The sequence below is a fragment of the Trifolium pratense genome, linkage group LG4, assembly GCF_020283565.1.
Source record: "Trifolium pratense cultivar HEN17-A07 linkage group LG4, ARS_RC_1.1, whole genome shotgun sequence".
Classification (NCBI taxonomy): Eukaryota; Viridiplantae; Streptophyta; class Magnoliopsida; order Fabales; family Fabaceae; genus Trifolium; species Trifolium pratense.
This window is the reverse complement of record NC_060062.1, coordinates 45482333-45505380: the sequence shown is the minus strand read 5'-3', so window position 1 is coordinate 45505380 and position 23048 is coordinate 45482333. Positions and strand designations below refer to the sequence as shown.

The 23048-nt window shown below is 30.6% G+C and overlaps 2 protein-coding genes, 1 non-coding gene and 1 pseudogene across 3 annotated transcripts; 1 reads left to right on the top strand and 3 right to left on the bottom strand.

Annotated features, from left to right (window-relative positions):
• Window positions 1-991: 991 nt before the first annotated feature.
• LOC123922756 lies at window positions 992-3244 on the bottom strand (annotated as a pseudogene).
• Window positions 3245-5344: 2100 nt separating this feature from the next.
• Window positions 5345-7834, bottom strand: LOC123921009 (probable xyloglucan endotransglucosylase/hydrolase protein 6). Its single transcript, XM_045973381.1, has 4 exons — window positions 7527-7834; window positions 7215-7315; window positions 6923-7119; window positions 5345-5987 (listed from the first exon to the last, which is right to left on the bottom strand). The coding sequence occupies exons 1-4, from the start codon at window positions 7699-7701 to the stop codon at window positions 5597-5599; spliced, it is 864 nt and encodes a 287-aa protein (XP_045829337.1). The 5' UTR covers window positions 7702-7834; the 3' UTR covers window positions 5345-5596.
• Window positions 7835-11945: 4111 nt separating this feature from the next.
• Window positions 11946-12019, bottom strand: TRNAN-GUU. Its single transcript has one exon. It is a non-coding gene; the product is annotated as a tRNA-Asn (tRNA).
• A 9249-nt stretch (window positions 12020-21268) lies between these two features.
• On the top strand, window positions 21269-22539 carry LOC123921008 (EPIDERMAL PATTERNING FACTOR-like protein 2). Its single transcript, XM_045973380.1, has 2 exons — window positions 21269-21645; window positions 22072-22539. The coding sequence occupies exons 1-2, from the start codon at window positions 21526-21528 to the stop codon at window positions 22315-22317; spliced, it is 366 nt and encodes a 121-aa protein (XP_045829336.1). The 5' UTR covers window positions 21269-21525; the 3' UTR covers window positions 22318-22539.
• The last annotated feature ends 509 nt before the right edge of the window (window positions 22540-23048 follow it).

Here is a 23048-nt window from a genome sequence, read left to right as displayed (position 1 = left end):
ACACACGGCATGCTGATTTGGTTGATTTGTGATACAAATGGATAGATGATGTGGCCAGGAACTAAAATGACAATACATTTTTCCTTCATTTCTTCATCTTCATACATTCATCAATGAAATAATTCTATGATCAACATACACGTTGGTTAATGAGAACAAATCGGCCCAACTATGCACATGTTAAATTACGAATCTCAACCCAATAATAATTTTCTGGTGGAGATACATAATGAGGAGTTCTTTTTGCGCCTGCTCGCAAGATAACCAACGAGTGTTGAAGTGATGCAAAATTTAGAAAAATAAATTTCGTTACTTAAGTAGAACACTGAATCCGCACTTTAACTAGCGAACCTTATAATTTTCATCGTGAATATCCTTGATATTCACATCCTCTACGTCAAGGGACAAAAGTAGGGGAGGCGGTAGCACCCTAAGTTTGTTTCAGCCTTATCCTTTTCTCCGCTTGCGATTTATGTATAACATTTTTTTTACACATGTATAGCATTTTTAAGTCTCATGCATTTATAACATTTTTTATGCATTTTATCAATTTGGTTTTTTTTTTTATAAGCAAAGATTGAATTATAAGGAGTACTTAACTGTACTCAACCCTTACAATTCGTGAGAGCATCATTAGATGTTTTGTAAACAAGCTAACGAATCATTACACCAGTCAGAAAAAACAAAAGATGAACTATTTCCTATCCTTCCTATAAATCAAAACCAAGAAATGTAAATTATTTGATCAACAAGGGAGGACAAATTAGCCAAATCTCCTCTAAAAATGATGTGATTACGCAAGCGCCACAAGCTCCACGTTTAAATAACATGACGGTCATTTGCATATTTTTTATTGGTCGGTAGCAAACCAAAGGTGACGAAGTGCTTCCAACTCTCATCAAACGGTATAAACTCCACATTCAACCATCTAAAGATTTTGGTCCACACTTGATTTGAGAATGAACAGTTGAAAAACAAGTGATCGATATCCTCAGTTTCTCTAAAACAAAAAACACAACAAGATTCGTGAGGATTTACTATAATGCCTTTTCTTATCAAAGCCATTCGTGTCGGTAGTTTTGCTAATAATAACCGCCACCCAAAAATGATCACTTTAGACGGGATGTCGTTCAGCCAGAGTTGCTGAAGCGGGTCCACCAAGTTTGCGCTAATAGCCATGGAAGCATCCTGATTCTGCAGAAAACAATAAGCTGATTTTACCGAGAAGATACCAGCATGATTCGGTATCCACTTTCTATGGTCTGGACTGTGCTGAGGCGGTGTAACTTCTGAAAGTAAACTCAGCAACTCTGTAGATGCAATTGCCTCAGACGACAACAAGACATCAACCCAAGGAATACACCAATTCCAGTTCCCATAATGCCAGGTACCTACTTCAGCTACATAGGTACCTATTTTATCAGTTTAGTAAATTGATGAGAAAAATTCAAAAATATGTCAAATTGTTTATTGTTTGCAACTTTATTGAAAAAATCCAACAAAAAAAATTAATTTCTATTGTTTTATCATTGTTATTTACATTTAGGAAAAGAAATCTATAAAAAAATAAAAATAGATTTAATTTGTCTTTTTTTCATTAACTTGAGTTCAATTTTTAATTCATTATTAGTATTGTTATTATTAGTATTATATTATTATTATTATTATTATTATTATTATTATTATTATTATTAATAATAATAATAATAAACAAAGGAGGTCAAAAAACAGAGGACAATTTTTTCCAAAGGAGTAGACTTTTTCACAAGCTTTTCTTTCTCCTTCCTTTTGGCCGCATTTTGACCCATCGATCAGACGATGTAATGAAGTAGGAGTTGGTTGATTATATTTGCTGCTCGTTGGTGCCAATGGGTTAGAAGATGATGAATATGCTCCTGAAGCTGAATTCTTTGTTCTTTTTGCAGAAGATTCTATTAAACCCCCAAACCATTTGTCGTCATCCTTCAATATTCTCCATGCATCTTCAAATGTGAATTTTTCATGTTCATTTTGAAAATATATTTGTTTTGCAGCTGAAATGATGTCGCTCTCACAGCTCCCTCTTTTCTGTGTAGTCACAGCTTGTTTGTAGCACCCAACAAATTTTTGAACCACATGATTTATTTTGTGCCATCGACCTTTTAGTGCCATCGGTTTCCTTTCTATATACTTTTTGTCCCGATACTTGTTATAAGCTTCACCAATTCTCTTCCAAAAGTTTCTCCTTTTTGATCAACCCCAATAATTGCATTCTTTGAACCGTTGAGCCATGATTGAATGAGAACTTCATCTTCCTTTGGTTGGAATCTTGTTTTTAGCGTATTAACAACCGGTGTCGATCCAACTTCTTCACCAAGGTTAATAGTTTCCAACCCACCTTGAGTGCAAAACTGTGGTGTTTCAGGCACTTGATCATTTGATAGCATGCCACTACTGCTCATTTGAATCCCATGAAGTATAGTGGGGTTAGTTAGTTGATATGGATAATTTCCAAAAAGTGGGTTAATTTGTAGATTTGGGATAAAAGGAGAATTTTGAAAATTCGGGTTATGATTTGGATTTGGGTTAAGAGGTGCATTTCCAAAGTATGAGTTACTTTATTGATTTGGGATATGAGAAGAATTGCCACTATTTTGTATATAATTTGACCAAGAATTATGGTGATTGAGGTTCATGATAAGTGCTCAAAAACAGTGATTTTACCTATATAGTTTAAGCACTTATTGACTTGTTTTATAAGTCATATTAGATAAAAACCACAATTATTTGTAAATAATAGTTTTTATAAGCAAATTTGTGTTTTAACTATTTTAACCTATTTTCTATCACTTTTGTAGATTTATATCAGCTTAATGGAAAAAGAAGTAAAAAGCTTAGATGTTATGAGATGTTAAACCACTAAGCAAGGTTTTGATTGGACCACAAGTATTGGAGTTGGAAGAAATTTGGCTTTATAGCAAGTAGAGAGTTACACCGCCTCATGACAGTCTCCAATGTTTACTTTTTTTACTTAATCCCAAAGACTTCTAGCTGCTTAAGTGAAAGTTTTTAAAGCTATAAAAGGAGGAGCCATCAGCCACTCCTTAATTTAATTTCTTACACGCCCAAACTAAAGAAACAGGGAGGACTGAAGCACGGAAGAAACGAGAGCAAGGCAAAGGTGGGATGCACGCCAACCGTTCGAGAAATCGACACCGGTGTTGTTATTTCATTTCTTTTCTTCTCACTTGTGTAAAGCTACCATGGTAATGAGTAGCTAAAGACATTTTTGTTGGGATTAGGTGTAAATTACTCTATTAGTATGTATTTCTATTGATCATGGTTTTATATATGGTTTTAGTTGGCTCTCAATATTGATGTTATCTTTGTTTTTATTGTTTTAATCTTTGATTTGAATTGTTATAGACATATACCTTTTGAATCTAAGAAGTAGGATAATATCTATTGAACTCTAAATTCTAGACATAGATTTAGGTTTAATATTCACTTAGAGTATCGAATCTTAATGCTATTGTATTGATTGACGATCCGAGACATCGGAGGTTAATAGATGCAATAGATATCTCGGCGTTATCTGGACACGGAAACGTTCGACGAGCGATACGTGATAATATTGATAGATGACTAAAACCTGTGTAACTGATTAGGGGAATATGCATGAATGAGTAATTGAAATCTAATCCCAGCAATATAATCTCTCTGTCAAATTAATCATCTTTACTACTTTCATGTATTCGCAATTTTCGTAATCAACCAATCTTTGAAATCCTTTACTTGAAATTATATTAATCGTTGAACGGCATCGATATCGCATCAGTCCCTGTGGAGACGATAAAAACATACTTACTTTTGTACTTTCAACAGTTCATTGTCAAATTAAATGTGCAAAAATATAATTAAAAAGAGATAGAATAAATAGTTAAGACTAGATGTGAATGAAAAAATAAAATGAAGTGAGATATCTATTTATAAGAGGAAGACATGATTCATAAAAAAATTAAATTTCAAAAATTCTTTAAAAAAAAAAAAACTGTTATGCAACCGTCAAATTTGAGAAACAAAGCTTTTATCAATGTGCAGTCCACGTGGCTGATAAAAAACATATGTGAACAAAAGCACGTTCTTTAAATTAAGAATGAGACAAGTCAATGAAACATTGAGCTTGTCTGACAAAACACGTTTGGTTGCAGTTTACACACGTCCATGTGGCACCGATAATGGTGCTCTAATGAACGTGTCTATGCACAAACACATCTTTAAGTGCCACATAGACCTGCATTTTTTTTTTTGAAGAAAGGCATGTGAGGAGTATTATGGGGTCAAGTGGGACCTATTTTAAAGTGTGTGATGAATTGTATGGATATTTAGAAAATGCAGGTGAGTTGGTTAAATAATTGAAAAGAGTAAAATAATATAAAATATTAAGTGAGACCTATTTAAAGAACCCAAATGAGTTTGATGGATGTGGATGTTCTTAGGAATTGAAATTTGCTACTGTGAATATGCACACAATTTTTATACGGTATTTGATTTCGACTTTAGTTATTGATTGAACAATTCGAATTAATGAAGTTATAAAGTCACTTAAAATAATATCGACCGCACATTTTAGATCCGCTGATTACAATAGCGAATGTGCTTGCCTTTATTGGGCAGCACTTTTTTTTTCCAATGCTGAATTTTTGTTTGAAAAGTAACGAAACAGGCCAAGACCACCCTGAATCTTTTTTTTTTTTTACTAAAAATGATATTCATTCCTTCATATTGGTAGAATACATCGAACAATACAATTTCAAACGCTAAAAACTAAAAAGGATGAATCTGCAAACAAACTCACAACATTCATGTTAATAGTATATAATGACAAAATGTCTACAAATATAACGAAATTGAAATGCTTGGAATACATGTCTTCGCGTATGCAACGTTGACGACGCCAAAGTCTTTGATTAAATATGCACTGAGTCGAAATTAATCTGTGAATCTGAACCGAAGAAACACCGTACCAAGACGGACAAACAAAATAATGTCACAACAAGACGACGACCAGCAACACATCGTACTAAAACGAAAAAAAATAACAAAGAAAAAACTAAATATATGTGAAATCACTTATTTGAATGAAAAGAAAAAGAAAAACAATTTAAAAGGATAATTTCGGATAAAACATTATCACAGAGCCACTCTGGATGAAGAATAAGAAATAGGTTATGAAAAGGGGGCAGCTGCTTGAAAGACCACCCTGAATCTTATAGACCAATCATTTATTTTATTTTTGTAATTTTCCTTAACTAGAAACAAAGGAAAACTTTATTCCACATAAATTGAGACTTGCTATATAATATAACACCAATTAAATAAATAAATATTATTCATCAATTGATCACAATAATGCTTACAAACTTTTTCATACCACAAACAATCCTCCCAAAGAGCCAGAACAGCCTTTAACATATACACAATTGAAATTTTGTATAAGACAAAAAAAAAAATGTAAATGAATATCACATGTACGTAAAATTGTGTGGCACAATGTTGTAAACCACAAAATTTTGCCGACGATTTGAATATATGTATACTATATAGTTTTGAGTATTTAAATGCCTGAAAGACACTCTGGTGGGGTCATAGGGTACCTTGGTTTATCTTGACAATAATCATATATCATATGGTTCATACGAACCCACCTATACCTTCTAGCTTCAATTGCATTAAGAGCTTGATATGTAACCCCTTCCCACCAATTTGTTGGGTTAGAGGCACATGTAACTGGTCCTGGAATTGCACATCCTTCAATGTCAAAATCCTTGTAATAAGCATAGAATGGTGCTTTGTTCCAATTGATTTTCTCTAATCCACCTCTTGTTGCCCAATTATCAGCTTCCCATAATGTTGAAAATACTCCCATGGCTTGCATTTTTGGGTATGGGATTCCCTTTGCTTCATTGTTCTTGTATACTCTTATGGGAACTTCATCAACATAGAAGCTGCATGTGTATTCAAGGTTTGAAATTAAGTCTTAAAATGCAAATTTTTGTTTTTTACAATGGAGCCGGGGATCGAACTCAAAACATCTAACATACTACTCAAATCATTCACCACTAACTAAACCTAATTGCTTAAAAAGAGTTAAAATGCGATTTTGACCACAAGTTACAACATTAATTTTTTTTTTTTTATGATTCTGTGACTTTAATATCACGACTATTCATAATTGTAGTTGTTTTTTGTAAAAATATAATACACGAAAAAGATTAGATAAAAAAACTAAAATATTTAACCTTAACTCTTTAGATAGAAGAGTCGAACTCATGACAATTCAGTCGGTGAGATATATACCAACCACATTAGAGACAAGGACAATTTAACCTTTATTCTTTTGTTACTAAATTTAGCGTTGAATTTATTAATGAAATGAGATAAGCAGTTTACTTTACCGTAAAAAAAAAAAGAAAAGAAGTTTAGCGTTGAATTTCATATTCTACAATAAATTTCCATTTGTTGTGGACTTAATTTTTTTGCCTACTCTTCTCAAATTTTTTTATTTTTTGCCTACTATAATTCGGCCATATCTGTCGTAATGTATTTTTGTCAACTTTTTTGTGTTTATATAATACACCTCTTACTATTAATGTAATTTTATTAACAACAAATTTAGATATGATTAATCATTATTTACAAGTGTTTAACTACATGCAGATTAAAACATCTAAAAATTGTGATTAATCCTATCCAAATTTGTGGTTGATTAAGTTAACATTATTGTCTATAGTAAATTTTGACATTCAATAATATATTCATTCACCATGATATCCACTAAACACAATTAACAACTTGAACTGCAATATCTAATACCACCATGCAACTCGAGTACGTGTGATTAATTAAAACCATTAAGCTAAGTATTTATTAATTAACTTACACAATATGGTGATGATTCCAAAGAATTGAATAAGTGTGAAAATCAGCAGAAGGATCAAACCAAAGATTAACCCTTTGTTCTCTATCACCCTTTCCATGAGCATAAATGTTTGTTTGAACTGTATAAGGTTGTCCAGTACGGTTTCCCAAGAATTCAAAATCCAACTCATCACGAACAGAGTCAGTGTCAGAGTTCATCTACCACAAACCAACATTTTTATTCATTAATTACATATTTTTACCTCACTTAATTAACTTTCAAACAAAGATTATGGAAATTAATTTCAACTTACATAAAATGCAGTTACAGTACCAGCAGAATCTCCAGGTACAAGTTTGATCTTCATGCTAACACGACCAAACAGGTACTTCACTTTTGAAGCAAATCCACAACCTATGAAAAAAACAATTAAGTATTTGTGATAGATAAATAGGGAACAATAACATGACTTATCCAAATTATATTAATATAGTATAGTATATAGTATATTGGTTATTGAATAATAAAATGTTATTTGACTTATCTAAAGTTTTGGACATTTTTTGACATAATATATATTAGAGAAATATTATTTGAACAACTTTTTTTTTATTATGTTACTTACCAGAGCCTCGATCAAGGGTGAGTTGGATTGTTCTGCCTTGATCGATTTGTTTGATATGAGAGTCAGACCAGGTGACATGAAAATCTTGCCCAAAAGTTGCTGGTCGTGCCCAAACACAAACACAAGATACAAGAATCAACATTATAAAAAATACACCATTGTTTTTTTTAACCATGGTTATTATTTATATGTTTGTATTATGGATGTATGAAGAAATGTTTGATTGTGGAAAGGAAATAAGGGAAATAGCTTATATTTATACATGAGATTTTGGGAATAATCAATTAGTTTCATTGTCGCATTGAAATGGAAGATGTTAAAACATAACAACATTGCTTTCTATACAGCTAAGGGCTTGCCGTCATAGGACCTACCTAAACAGTTTGTCCTCTTGCTTGGGCCCTATAATCCTCTTGCCTAATCATTTTCTGAGCGTGTGCTTCATATATTTATATATAAAATATAATAATTTTTGAATTAAAATTAAAAGCATTTAATATGTGGATGGGATAAATATTGCTAAACACATTTGACTATATTACTTTTTCCTAATTTTTTAGGTAAATGTTGTGAAGATAGACAGAGTTCAGGGAGAAACAAATAAATGTTCTATAATTATAAAAGAGATATGTCACATTCTTATCGTGATTATTAAAATATTAGATATGTGGGTTAACATTTTGCTTAATTATTATAGTCAACAATTCCAATCTCCTCGCTCTCACATCTAGCTGAATCAGACTTCTGATCCCAATAGTTGGAGAGACTTGGAGAGCGGTGGGAAGAAACAACGGATCTTGCTCCAAGATTATGGGAGAGAGATGTTACATTTCTACCCAAAATTTTAAGTATTACATATTTGGGTCACTTTTTATATATATAATATTTAATATTTTGTTAATTCATAATTGATGTTAGACTTAATTACTTATATAGGTAAAACCCAATAATAAATTTGTTGGTAATTAATTTGTTATATAGGGGATGCAAGTTTGTTAGTAGAAGAAATTGTGAGCATCTTGCACAGTTGAGCTAGGATTTCGAACCCCGATCCTGACGTTCGATACTAGCAATTTCGGCATTTCTACCAGTTGAGTTAGGATTTATAGATATATATTTTTTTTTATTCAATGTTATATATTCATTCTTTCTCCTGGTGTTACTATCAACCCAATAATGTTCAATAGTAAATGAAGCATAAAACAAATTTTAAAATATATGTTTGTTTTTTCTGCATATGAAGATTTTTGTTTATAAAATTTAATAAAAAAATATTTAATATGTTTCGTTTTACTGAATTTGATATATGTGTTTTATCTCTGACTCCTTCTATCGTAAAATATAATAAAAATGGATTAACAAAAATTAATGTATCCGATCGATTTTACATCAAATACATCACTTTTTATTAACCGATTTTTATTTATATTTTAGAACGAAAAGAGCATGTATGTAACATTTAATTTATTCATGTCAATGTGTAACAGAAACTAACCACTCACTCTCAACTTTAAATTCAGTATTGGCATTTGTTTGTGATGAAGTTATTATAAATCGTACATTACAGCTGCCTGACAGACATAAAAATGTTACTTACGAGCTTTGCTGTTATCTTTAATTTTCCTTGGTCTCTAATAATTTGAGGGTACTTTATAGTTTAAGGCCATATTGATTACCATCTTTTTCGATTTATTTGATGAGCCATGTACTGTGGTGGACAGGACAGCTGAGAGAGGTTGATTGATCACGAACGGATTTGATGAGCCATGCATCTACTGTAGTGCTAAAGACTTTTCCAACTGGGATTTTGTATTTCAGTGCCTTTTCAACAGAAGACAAAATCACTAGTCTCTAGACTCAACATTATAGTTATAGTAGTAGTTTGAAACTTTGGATAAGAAAATATTTCATATCGTACATCTAAATAACACCTTGAGGAAAAAAAATAGTGTTATTTATGGATCTATAATTGGATCAGTAGTAATTGACGCTGAACTTGATAAGAATAATTATGATTCGATTCTCTGCAGTGGTCGGAAGGGTGCTGAAATCACTTGATGACAGAACTGACCCACAAATCAGATAAAACCGATGGTGAAAACAAAAAAAAATTAATCTTATTTATTAGTGACTATGTCAGACATAAAAAAATAAGGGTCATGTTAACTTGTGCCCTAAGGGCACATGTTAAACTACCTAAAAATAGAAATATAGCATTTAATGATACAAAGAATTTAATGTTTAGATAATTGAATACACCACAAGTTCAATAAATTTTTTCCACATTTATCTTCTTAACATGTGCCCTTAAGGGCACAAGTTAACATTCTCCAAAAAATAAAGATTTTGCCCATAGGTCTTACCTAGACACAACTACTTAGACACAATTTTTAGGCATACACACATCAATCCAAAAAATTAATTGGAAAATATATTTGTCACATAAATTAATATCAATTCAATTATTTTTTTTCTTTAATTTTAATTACTTATTGTGAATGTGCATAACAAATCATTATTTGGGCTTGTGCACATATAAGTATTTCTCTTCTTTTCGGGTAGCTCACAACCCGTATAGGACCGGGTTCGTATAACGTATAATGTTATAGTATATTTAAAATCTATATTTAAATAAAAAAAATTAGTCCGATTTTACTTTTTAGATTCGTTATAAAAATAATGTATCTAAATTATAATATTGTCTAGATACATCAATTCTATAATAAATTTCGAAATTAATTTTTTTTTTCTTATATAAGACCGGAGAAAATAACACGTTATGTCGACTGATTTTAAGTTGAATAGTCCATTTTAAAAGATCCAAAAGTATGGAATTATTGGGTTATTAGAAAGAAAAAAGAAAGGCAAATGATAACGAGTGTCTCGGGACACTTTTTAAAACCTTAAATAGTGAATTTTTTATAAATTTTTTATGAAAATACGTAAAATCAACGCATTGAAAATTATACCATTTAATTTTTTGAATAAAAAATTTCTTAATGAAATGCAATATGCTGGACCTCACTTGTGCCGACAAAAAAATTGGTTTATCTTTAAGTATAGTGTTGGATTTCACACCACCACCACTAATATTCCATATACTCCCTTGGCTGCTTTTTATTATTATTATTTATTTCATTTTTTTCTGGAAAAAGTTGTTGTTTGTTTATTTCTCGATGTCCTTTTCAAAATTTTAATATTAGCTACTTGTTTTTTGTTGATAAAATTAGCTACTTATTCATTACTTTTATACATTTATTTATAGTGTAATCTAAAAAAAACTCTAATATTTTATTTGCATGACTTTGTCATTTCATCTATCAACATTTTCGAAGTACATAACTTCTTCTATACTTGTGTAAAAAAAAACAAAAACTTCTTCTATACCATCGGAGTCTAATATTAGTGATTGGTACAAATTGTGCGTCGTAAACACCAAATATTGAATTTTGGTTTAAAAAAAAAACCAAATATTGAATTTGATTTGCTCATAAAATATGAAACTTTTTAGAATAATTAGGATTTAGGATCAGCTATGGACTTGCACGAGTAAACCTATAATATAAAACCTTTAATTTTATGATGGTTCAACTGTGGCTAAATTTAGCCCTTACACATTTGGACCCCTGCATTACCATGAGGACAATGATCGTGGAAAATTCCAAATCAAAAGTTGAAGCTTAATCGGTTTGGTTCCAATCTTATCTATTTGGAATCTTTGATCTTCAATTTTTTTATGGTTTGTTTGCACTTGAGGAATTACAAACTCATTATCTTCTCATGTCTAAATGTCCGAGAAAAATCTCATGTTATATATAAAGTTAAGGATTAAGGTGGAAATGGATTTATAAAAGTGGTTGATCTTACTTTACAAATTGCTTTTATATTACTATCAGGATAATGATGTTTAGCCTATGTAATGTGAGTGAGTTTTGGTTTATTCTCTTTTGTTTTTCCGATTATTCAGTGTATTGTGAAGATTTTGTCGTTTACCCCCATATAAAATATGTTGACTTAAGATTCCACATAAGTAATGACGTGATATGACTAGTGTGGGATAAACCAAAATTCCTAACATTATAGGGTGCAATAGGATGGAATAGCATGCCCGGAAATTCAATGAGGGGTAAAGGACGAAATTTTCACAATAAAAGGGGTAATAAGGAAAAAAAAATATTACAAGGGTAAACCAAATTTCGTTCACGTTGCAGGAGGTAAATACCTATCAATCTTACCTATCATGTTGGAATCGACAATTAACTTTTTTTTCGACATGATTATATATTGTTGGCATATGATACAGATTAATGAATTGTACTTTTTAAGGCAACAAAGAGATAGTTTAACAAAAAAAATGACATTTTAACTATATTGACATTCTTTTACTCATCTCACAAAAAAAAAACAAAAAAAAATAATCGCTAGAAGGAGGGGTTGAACCTCCGACCTTGTGGTTAACAGCCACACGCTCTAACCAACTGAGCTATTCCAGCTACTTAATAAATTGCACTTTATTTGGATGCTTAGCTAACATAGATAATTTTGCTGCATGTATTGATCATTGTATTCATTAAAGGTACCATTTCATTAATCAGACCCGAAATTTGGCAGATTTTTGGACCTAACTAAGGTTATGTGGTTCAAATAGTTTGCGACTTAGGTCTCTAATTCTAATTTTTTTTTTTTTTTTTTTACAAACTTAGGTCTCTAATTCTAATATATATTTAGATTAGATAGATTTTAGACCGATCTGTGAAATTGTAAATAAAAATGATGAAGAGAAGTTTAGATAAATTGGTTCGCGTAGACCTCAAAAAACTCATATCGGTAGGATATGATAACTTCAGGATTTTAGACCTCAAAAAATGATGAAGAGAAGTTTAGATAACTTCAGGGCCCATTTGGTGCGCGTGATAAGATAATGATAGAATATGATATAAAACAGGATAAGGATATGATAGGATATCAGTAGGATAACAGTTATCATCAGTTATCCTATCTTGTGTTTGGTGCACACATGATAACAAACATGATAATTATTATAGCATGTTTTTAATACATACATGCTCATAATAATGTGATAAGATGTATAAAATATTTAAATGACAAAATTACCCTTGTAAATCAATTGTTATTTTTTTAAAATTATTTTGTAATACTTTGAATTTTTTAAATAAAAAATATAAATAAGTAATCAAATAACTTTATATAGTTTTAAATAAAAAACATGAGAAAATAATAAAGTTTAATTTTTTATATGAATCATGATCAAATAAATAACCCAATGATATATACATGTTAGATAAGCTAAATAAATATATGATATATCTCATACGTAAATAATAAAAATACCATTGCAAAATAATTATATTTAATTTTTTATAAAATTTAAATTAATATCCATATTTTACGATTTTTTAATAATTAGTTTACTTTAAAATATTGTAATTTTAGTATAATTTTGATTTTTTTAGATTATGTAAATTACAAAATTACTCAACCACAGACTTGTTCTTGACATACGATAGAAGAACAACTGTTCTTTCAGACACTGCTTATGTGCCAAGGACTTGGTCATGTACAATGCATCAAGCTTGGTCCACATACCCGCAGCAATCCTCTCCTTAGCTACTTCTCTCAACACATTATCCGCGAGACACAAGATAATGACACTCAATGTCTTATCATTCATCTCGGTCTTCTCTGTTGCTGAGAAAGTATTAGGCATGTTCGCAATTCCTAACAATGCTTCTGAACACTTCTGATGTGTTAATATTACCCTCACCTTCACCTTCCACAACCCAAAGGCGTTACTCCCGGTGAACTTCTCAATGTCCCACTTAGAACCCATGATACTTAAATCGTTTGATACTTTGCCCCACGATGGGCGCCAATTGTTGTGAATTCGGATTGAATCACACTTATAAAATACTTGATGTGTGGAGCAAATAACGATTAAGCAATCAAATAATGAGATCGACGATAATAATCACAAATTAAAAGATAAAGCGATAAAGAAAAGGAACATAATAGAATTGTTTACCACTATCAAATGATGTTCTTGATTACAATGAAATCTCACAATAGAGTTACAAAAATTAGCTTTGATCCTAATTCTACCCTAAGCCCCAATTTCTTCTCGTGACGAAGAAATTCAATATGAAAGTGTTTCCCAAGATGATAGAATGATTCTCCCAACCCTAGAGTCTTCCCAAGATGATCTCTTTTAACCCTAGTCTGTTTGTTGGCTCTAGAAACCCTAAAATCCTCTTACAAATATTAGAAAACGTGACATATATATATATATATATATATATATATATATATAACTGCGTAATTCTCGCCCAGGGCGAAATTTTTGCCCGGAGCACAGGAATCTTCGCCCGGGGCGCAGAAACAGGAAGTCACTACTAAAAATTTCGCCCCGGGCACCAGAATTCCGCCCGAAGTGCCAAAACAGTAAGTTTTTGATGTATTCTTCGTTTTCAAGGAAATTTGCAACAACTTGACCCTAATACGAACGTAGTACCAAAGTAGCAGTAATTGGGTTGCCCCATCCATCCAACCTTTCTAATATTTATACAGTATATACTTTTCCTTCTAACTTGCGGTTAATTAACAGAGGAATTAATATTAGGAGCTACTAAAACATTAACCACACTTTGTAACCATAAAAAAAATACGCATGAACAAAATAATTTTCTGCTACTGTTTTAAGAACAAAAGAATGTGGCGGAATTAATTAATATTCTGGTCTTTTTTTTTTTAAACTGAAAAGTTGAATATTAAAAAATAAATTCAAAAGTTATTGGCGGAATTTTCCGCCAGTAACTTTAAGTTCTGACACACATTTATTGGCGGAAGTATCTGCCACTAACTTTAAAGATTCTTCCTCAAACTTTAAGACGAATTTATTGACGGAATTTTCCGCAACTAAATTTAGTGGCACACGATTTAATGGCTGAACTGTTCCGCCAGTAATTTGTCACATAGTGGCGGAAAAAGGCACTTAGTGAGGGATATTTTCTGCCAATAAATCAAGTTTTTCTTGTACTGTTACAATAGTAAGGTGAGGAGTGCTAGCAACACATTCTTATATAAACACACTCTCTTCGATTGGTTAAAATTTATATGGGTCCCATAAAAGTTATATGGGTCCACATTTTTTAATGGGACCCATGTGAATTTCAACCAATAAAAGAAAGTGTGTTGGAGTGTGTTTGTTAAAGAGTGTGTTGCTGGCATATTATTCATACTAAGGTATATTAGTATCTAATCCATGAATATCAAGATGAGATTAATTAGTTTGAGACTGGTGCTGCGTCAAAATCAGACAGATATAATACCCTTCAATATCATTAAATTTCAGTGTTTTAGGAATTTCTATTGGCTAATGGCTAAACACATCCCTTCTTGTATTATTTGGAAATTTCCTCATTTAGTGGACAAATTTAACAGAAAAGTATATCGATAATCTAAATTTTATAAAAATATTTTTTGTGAATTATGTGGAGAGAAGAAATATAGACTCCGGCCGATCATAGGAAATAATTGAAGGACTTGACGTATTAATTTGTAGACACAGTTTACATCTTGTAGGTCTATCCTTCCCATTAAGATGTAGACGTACAAATATGATCCCATGCACGGATAAGATGGTTCTCAACCCTTTTGGTATACCCATAAATATAATCATAATTATAAAATAGCATACAACTTAATGTTATTCATTAAATGGTGTTATCCTAATTAAGGACGTGAGTGGATGTAAAAGCTTATCCACGGCACCTTTGGTAAGGAAAGCATATTTTAGACACCCATTAAACACTAGCTAGAAAGGGAAAAACAAAATATAGAGAAAGGAGTGTGATAAGATGGTGATGTCAAAAAAGAGAAGAAAAAAAAAATGAAGAATTGGGTTTAATTGGATTTCAAATTCGGTGCAGTCATGCGATTGCTAAGAGAGAAACTATTCGGTCAAGATCAGGTCAAGATCGGATGATCTAGATTTGAATATCAATTTAGACTATTTAAATGTAAGGGATCAAATTGATACTTTTTAAACGTAAGGGATCAAATTGAAACCTAAAATAAACGTAAAGGACCAAATGTGTAGTTAAGCCTATTTTAAATTAAATAAATGATGATAGAAGTTATGTTAAGATCTGAGTCATTCGAGCAAGATCATATAGTTAAAAAATACTAATTGCATCTAACTGCAATTAATACAATTCAGTTGAATAAATGTTAGGAGAGTTAGGGAAAATGAATTGATTACTTTTGTAGCGAGATTAATAAGAAAATAAAAGAGAAATTATGTATTAAGAAGTCTTCCATCGAATGTGAGATGGTTTGATAAGAGTTTATAAGTACTTCCTTCGTCCCAAATTATAAGGAACAAAAAAACACTTATTAAAAAAATCCAAAATATAAAAATTTGACATTTTTTTTGTTTGTATTTTTCTTGAAAATAGTTGCATGGGAAGATGTAAAAACAATTTTTATTGGTTATTGATTAAAGTGCATTTAATTTCATGAGAATAAGAAGAAACAAATCTAGAAAAATATAAATGTGTTTTGCTCTTATATTTTGGGATGGGGGGGAGTAAGATGCAAGTTTTACTCTACAAGTCGGTTTTGTAGGAATGAGTTAAGCCCAACATCCATTTGTAAAATGATATCAGAGTTACTCGCTATCGGGTCACCCATCATTTATATTCACGCACCAAGTCCAAGAATGTTGGTCGTGAGGGGGTGTGTTAAGAAATCTCACATCGGATGTAAGATGACCTAAACAAAAATTTATAAATAAAAGACAATCCTCACATTACAAGTTCCAACATCCATTTCGAAGAGCCTGTTTCTAGGACTATGCATACACCTCTAATTCATTAATCGATATATATATATATATATATATATATATATATATATATATATATATATATATATATATATATATATATATATATATATATATATATACATTGTATCTATATTATATAGGACCAAACTTATGTACAATTTCAGATATACAGTTTTTACTGTGCTAGATACATGAGGGAAGTTATTTTTATTTAAAAACATTCTTCTTTTTCTTTTTTTAATTAAAAAATATAAATAACTACCTTTTTATGAGAGAACAGAAAAAACAGCATCTAAAAAAATGCATATAAGTTTTGTCCTATTATATATCCAATTTGTTTTTCTATCTCAACATATTTCTATGTTGACCAAAGGAATAAAGAGAGGAAATGAAAATAAAATATGGTTCTCATATTTTTATGCGAACAAAATTCCTGTTTGTTTTGTTTAATTCATTTTCAATTGAAAACAACACAAAACCAACCGGCCCATATGGCTTGAAATGGGATATTGATTTCTCATAAACTTCCCCAATCTTTGAGAAAGATTAAGAAAATTGTTCTTTAGGTCCTCCTATGTTGCTCTAAGGCCTCCCATTATGACCAAATTATTTCTAGTTAATTTTGGAACTTAGCTTCGAAATGGTTATTTTTTTAAAAAAATTGATATTTTGGAAGTTACAATCCGAAATTAACCAGAAAGACCATTTCGGAACGTAAATTCCGAAATTAGTTAATTTTGGATTATAGGATCCGAAATTAACTAATTTTGGATTATACGTTCCAAAATTAACTAATTTTGGAATTTACATTTCGAAATGACCTTTCTTACAAAATTAGGCGTTTTCGGATTGTAATTTCCAAACCATCCTCGGATTGTAATTTCCAAACCATCCTGTATCCCAAAAATCAGGGGTAGTTTTTGGTTTTTGGGGGGCCTAAGAGCACTGCAGGGGGCCTAAAAAGCAATTTTCAAAGATTAAAGAGCTAATCCCTTGTTTCTTTCAAAGAACTAATGTATCTGGCTCATTATTACTTTCTCGACAAATATTTTTAAAATATAATTTTTTATAATAGATAATTAAAGATATTATTGATCAAAGATATTCATTGACATGTAAGTGGTGGTCAAAAGTTACACTTTTCTTAAAACTGCAAAGTTACACTTAAAAAAATAAATGAAGTGTTTATTATCCCATTTCCCTAGCTTTTGATATAAAGTTGTTAATGTTATTAGCGATTTTTTTCATCATGAAGACATTTTTTATTTAGACTTTTGAGAACGTTATGATTTGACTAACAAGAGATTATTGGACCACGATAATTGAGAACATTATGGATAATTAAATATAATATATGGATGTGCTTGAGAAATGAACATGACAAATTTGTAGTGGCAAAGACATGGTACCTAGGATCATCCCAACCTCGTGATGCGAAGCTCGAGACTTAAAACAAACAATCATCTGATTTGGTAGTATTAGTTTAGTTCTGGCATCCTATGAACCTGGCAGACACTTGAGGTTGGTCTAGTGGTGTTGGTTTGGATTCTTGGAGTATGTTCTTCTCGAGGTCTTAAGTTCGATTCCATCTGGTGCCAATTTCGGCGGGCTAAGACTATACAGAGCAAAAAAAAAAAAAAAACTCTGACTTTAAATGGGCCCCCCGCAAGTGGACCGTGAGATTGGTCCCCTTGGATTAGTCGGTCCTAGGGCCGGATACCAAGTTTTTTAAAATAAAAAAATATAACGTTCTAAACATGTCCGTAAAATAATCGTTCAAAAATACACATTAGTTTAATATAATGGAGAATGTTAACATGTGCATATATGACACATGTTAAGGTAATAAAAATAGAAATTATGCTTTAGAATTTGTGCATTTTAACTTTTCAAGCATTAAATGTCTTGTATCATTAAATGCTAAAGTTCTATATTAAGATATCTTATCATGTGTCATATATGCACATGTTAACAAAACCCTATCAAGAACCAAAATAAAAATTGTATATTTTGTAAGGACTAAAACTAAAAATATATCTTCACAAAGATTAAAACCAAAAAATTAAATTTGCAGCCTATTTAGTTCAAAGAGTTTTGGAGCTGTTGACTTAAATTCGGCATGCAACAAACAAAGTTCAGAGTCTGACCAAATTTAATTTATTTGGTCATGTGACCATTTAAGAATATTTTAAAAGTAGATGGAATCTAACAATCATAATCCTATTGATTATTCTTAACCGGTCATAAGGTTCTGAGTTTTACTTTTTGTACCCTCGGTAAACATGTGCGCCCCTGATATTCCAAATTTATCTTTCTCGCTACTTAGAAAGCGGGTGTGTAAATAGTAAAAATTTGGGGGGAAAGTTCGCTTTCTAGATAGCAAACCGCAATGAGTTCGCTTTGTAGAATGTGAACCTTATAAAAATTAAATTTTTTTGTCCTCTTCACTCTTCTCTCATCTCCCATGAAATAACTTTGAATGAAACACAGTTCGCAAGTTAAACAGTGAACCATTCATTCACCTAATTTTCTATTTATCATCAAATATATCAACTCATGTAGCCTTGATAAATGGCTATTGCAAGTATAACTATGTTTACGGTGTGTATGATTGATCGATAATGTCACAACCACTTCAGTGGCAAATCAAAATATGATATAAGATAGTGGTCACATTTTTATAAGGTACACTAGTTAAAGTGTAAAAGTGTAAATTGAGTTCGCACCCTACATAACAAGTGACAATATTTTATACTCAAACTCAATGTTTGCGCCCCCCTAGATGAAAAAAATCATGAAAAAAAGAATTCTCTTTATAGATAACAAACTGTAAAACTGAGTACGCTTTCTAGAATGCGAAAGTTTTTTTTAATGATATATTTTTTCATTTAGGGGGACACATACACCGAGTTAAGTTAAAAAATATTGTCACTCGCTACTTAGAGTGCGAAGAGTGCTCTGCTCGCATCCTAGAAGGCGAGGGGATTAGTTTGATAATTTTAAGGGGCGCGTAAGAAATTTCAGGGCACCAAAAGCAAATCTCCAAGGTTCTAGCTGGCTCTCCCTCTAACTAATTGGCCTTCTAGAATGTGTAGTCTTTGAGATATCCTGGTGGAATAGGGTCTGTTTGGCAAGCCAAAAAAGTTAGTTTTTAGCTTTTGTCTTATGACTTATAAGTTAAAAGACCTGTTTGGTAACAATCTTTTTCAGAAAGAGCTTTTAGCCTATTTTACTAACTTATAGCTTCTTTTTCAGAAGCTATTTTAAGTAGCTTATGAGCTTATAGCTTATAGCTTTTCATTTTTTCTTCCTCTTTAACTCTTATTATTTTAAGTAAAATCAATATTTACCCTTTATAATTTATTATCATTAGAATTTAAAATAAAATAAGTAAATGCATGTTTTAACGTCGCTTCTTTTAAAATCACATGTATATATGTTTTAACGTTGCCTTATTATCTATTTTCAAATAAGGCTAAAACATATTATTTTTTTTTATCAATTCATAGGTACGTACCTTAATGTGTCAAAAAAAAAAAGATACGTACCTTACTATAATTTTTTTTGAAACAACGTACCTTACTATAATTAACCATTATACTATATTATGAATATATTTTGTTGTTATTTTTTCATAAAATATATCAACCGAAAGGAAAGTAATTTTTTTTAAAAAAAATTCAGCATATAAAAATTAGTTTAATAAGAATATTTGAAAGATATATTTATTGAATTAATAAACCTAAAATATTGTTAAAAAAAAACTTAAAATATTAAATTCTAAGTATCTTAAATAGTACTCCATCCGTCCCAAATCTTTAGTTTTTTTAACTTTTTAATTTTGTACCAAAACTTTAGTCATTTTAAGAAATCAATGCACATTTAGTGATACTTTATCATTTATACCCTTATAAAAGTTAAAACATTAATTAAATATATTTTCTCTTTCTTAATAAAGTAAGAGTAAAAATGAATTTACTTATCATTTTTTAATCTCCGTGCAAAACTCCAAAAAAACTAAAGTTTTGGGACGAGGGGGAATAATAATTTGATAAAAAAATTTAATGAATTAAAGATGTCATTTTATGTCATTTTACATTTATCAGTCAATTGAACCACTAATTTTACCAAACACTTCAATCAGTTTATCAGCTAGAAGCTATAAGCCATAAGCTATCAGTTAACTTATTAGCCATAATCTATTTTTACCAAACAAAACCATAATTTCCTCTTAGGCTTTTGCTGGGCCAGTGGTACAGTAACATTATTGGGCTTAACTTCATTGAGCCTAACAGATTTTGGTTTTTTTAACTAAAAATTGACAATGTGGTATTTAATTTAATACAAATTGTATTTAATTTACATTCTCATCTTTTTTTTCATAATCAATAACAATAAAAATTATTTTTACATCCTCCTATGAAACTTATTTCAATAAAAACACAAAAGATCATATTTTAAATTATCATCTACGCGCAATTATAGAGACTAATTTATCGAGTCTCGTGTGATCCAAATGGATGACAAACTCCCCCTAAAAATTTTAAATAAAAATCGAATACATAACTTTTAAGAGAAATATTTTTATATTAAGTTATTTATCGTCATTAGGCGTGACGACTTAAAAGGTGACACCTGCTAAGATATGATAAAATTAGTATTACTAGCTTGAATGTTTTAATTAGTATTACTAGCTAAGATATGTCAGTTAGTGAAAACTTGTCACTCTCATCTGATGAAATTTGTGGCGTTTTGCTGTTTTGGTTCTCTTTGTCTTTCATTTTATCTACTTGCTTCTACTCAGTGTTCTTATTCTTGTTTCAAACAATTATTATTACTATTTTATATAAATAAGTAAATAAATTTTTGTTTTAAGGCTCAGTAACCAAAGTACTACTAGTGTTTTCCTTTTCAGTGCTACTCATTTTTCTCATTTGTCTTTCTATGTTCCATCACTTCAACCTTATTCACACATCTCATCATCTCAATTTTCAACTATATATTTCTTTCTTCTTAGTTCCTATAGTCCACTCTCATCTCTTTTTTTTTCATCTTTATAGGAACTAAGAATTTTCATATTCTTTTGCTTTAGTTTCTTTCTTCAACCACTATTAAAAATTTCTCCTATAAAAAATGAGGTTTGATCATCATGTTATTTGCATTTCTCTTTTCTTTTTGGTAATTTCAAGCTGGATCATGCAAGGGTTTGTTATTGAAGGTAGAAAAACTCATAAACAAATTGGTTTTCACAAGGTATTTTTTTTTCTTCCATCTAAATTGTTATTTTGTCTCTCTAATTAGTGTATGTTTAGATTTCCGGTAAAATTGTCAGAATTACGGTACTTTCATTTAGACAAACTACTCCCTCCGTCCCAAAATATAAGTAAAAGTGAGTCAATGAAACTTGATGTATTTGGTTAAAGATTTGGACCAAATACATTCATTTTTTTTTGAGCAACTTTTGCTTATATTTTAAGACGGAGGGAGTACCCTTTAATTAGAATTTCAACCGAATTTGTCAAACTCAACGTCAAATTAAACAAGCTCTTAACATAGGTTAAAAATGTTCATATCACTAATTATGGTGCCACCGTAATTTTATCAAATTTACTGTCAACACATCTTTTTAAGAGTTAGAAGTACTAATTTGAAGTTGAATGATGTTATATTTTTTTGTAGATAGTAAATGAGGAGAAGATGTTTCTAAGGGCAAAAATAGGGTCAAGGCCTCCAAAATGTGAAAGAAGGTGTAGGACATGTGGACACTGTGAGGCTATTCAGGTGCCTACAAATCCTCAAGTGAAGAATAGAAAGATAAGCTCTTCAAAGTTCTCTTCAAGTGCTTATTCAAGAGGAAATTACAATACCAATTACAAGCCCATGAGTTGGAAATGCAAATGTGGAAACCTCCTTTTTAACCCTTGAAGAATCCAATTAATTGAATATCAATTTAGCTTATCTACATAATCAAGGATACAAATTTGTCAATTTTGTACATGATTATTGATTATACACCTCTTTAAATTTAATTTTTTGGGATATAGCTTTTTTTATTATTTTAACTATATGCCTTTATCAATTGTCCCTATATGCTATCCTTCATAGCTATTATTGTGCTATGCTACATCATTTTAATTTGATGGAGTATTGTGGTTAATTTGTTACTATAAGTTATTCATATTGTTAAAAAAATTGTTATGAGTTGAAAATAATAATTTCACAAGATAATTTTTGTTGTCAGTACTTTCTGGCCTGCAATATGCAATGAGAGAAAGCAAAACAAAAATAATTGACACGCTAACTTTTGATTGTCATCTATTTTCTTCTTTTGCATACTTCCCTCCAAAACATGAAAGAGATTGATTGCTACTTGTTCTGACCAGAGTATATATTATTGCGTTGCTTTCATTTAGATTTCTTAGGTGCACTAATTTGTGCCCTTTAATTGGAATAGGATAGGATAATCATTAACATGGAGAAGGAATAAGATTAATTGAATATTTGAATTAGCAATAGGTTTAACAAAATATAAGCCTTGGGTCTTAAAATATTTGCTCGAATTTTTTAAGTGTTTATAGGATTAGTGTTTTTAGAGCCCATATTTAAATAGGGCTTTTTGGTCCGGTCTAATAAAATCTAAAGCTTGTTCGGACCGA

What these genes read in the sequence shown, in the direction of transcription:
- LOC123921008 (XM_045973380.1), top strand. Translation starts at nt 21,526, where the DNA reads ATGAGGTTTGATCATCATGTTATTTGCATTTCTCTTTTCTTTTTGGTA. An exon ending in AACAAATTGGTTTTCACAAG is followed by an intron (nt 21,646 to 22,071) that starts GTATTTTTTTTT and finishes ATTTTTTTGTAG; the next exon opens with ATAGTAAATGAGGAGAAGAT.
- LOC123921009 (XM_045973381.1), bottom strand. Translation starts at nt 7,701, where the DNA reads ATGGTTAAAAAAAACAATGGTGTATTTTTTATAATGTTGATTCTTGTA. An exon ending in GTACTGTAACTGCATTTTAT is followed by an intron (nt 7,120 to 7,214) that starts GTAAGTTGAAAT and finishes GGTTTGTGGTAG; the next exon opens with ATGAACTCTGACACTGACTC. An exon ending in TGGAATCATCACCATATTGT is followed by an intron (nt 5,988 to 6,922) that starts GTAAGTTAATTA and finishes ATACACATGCAG; the next exon opens with CTTCTATGTTGATGAAGTTC.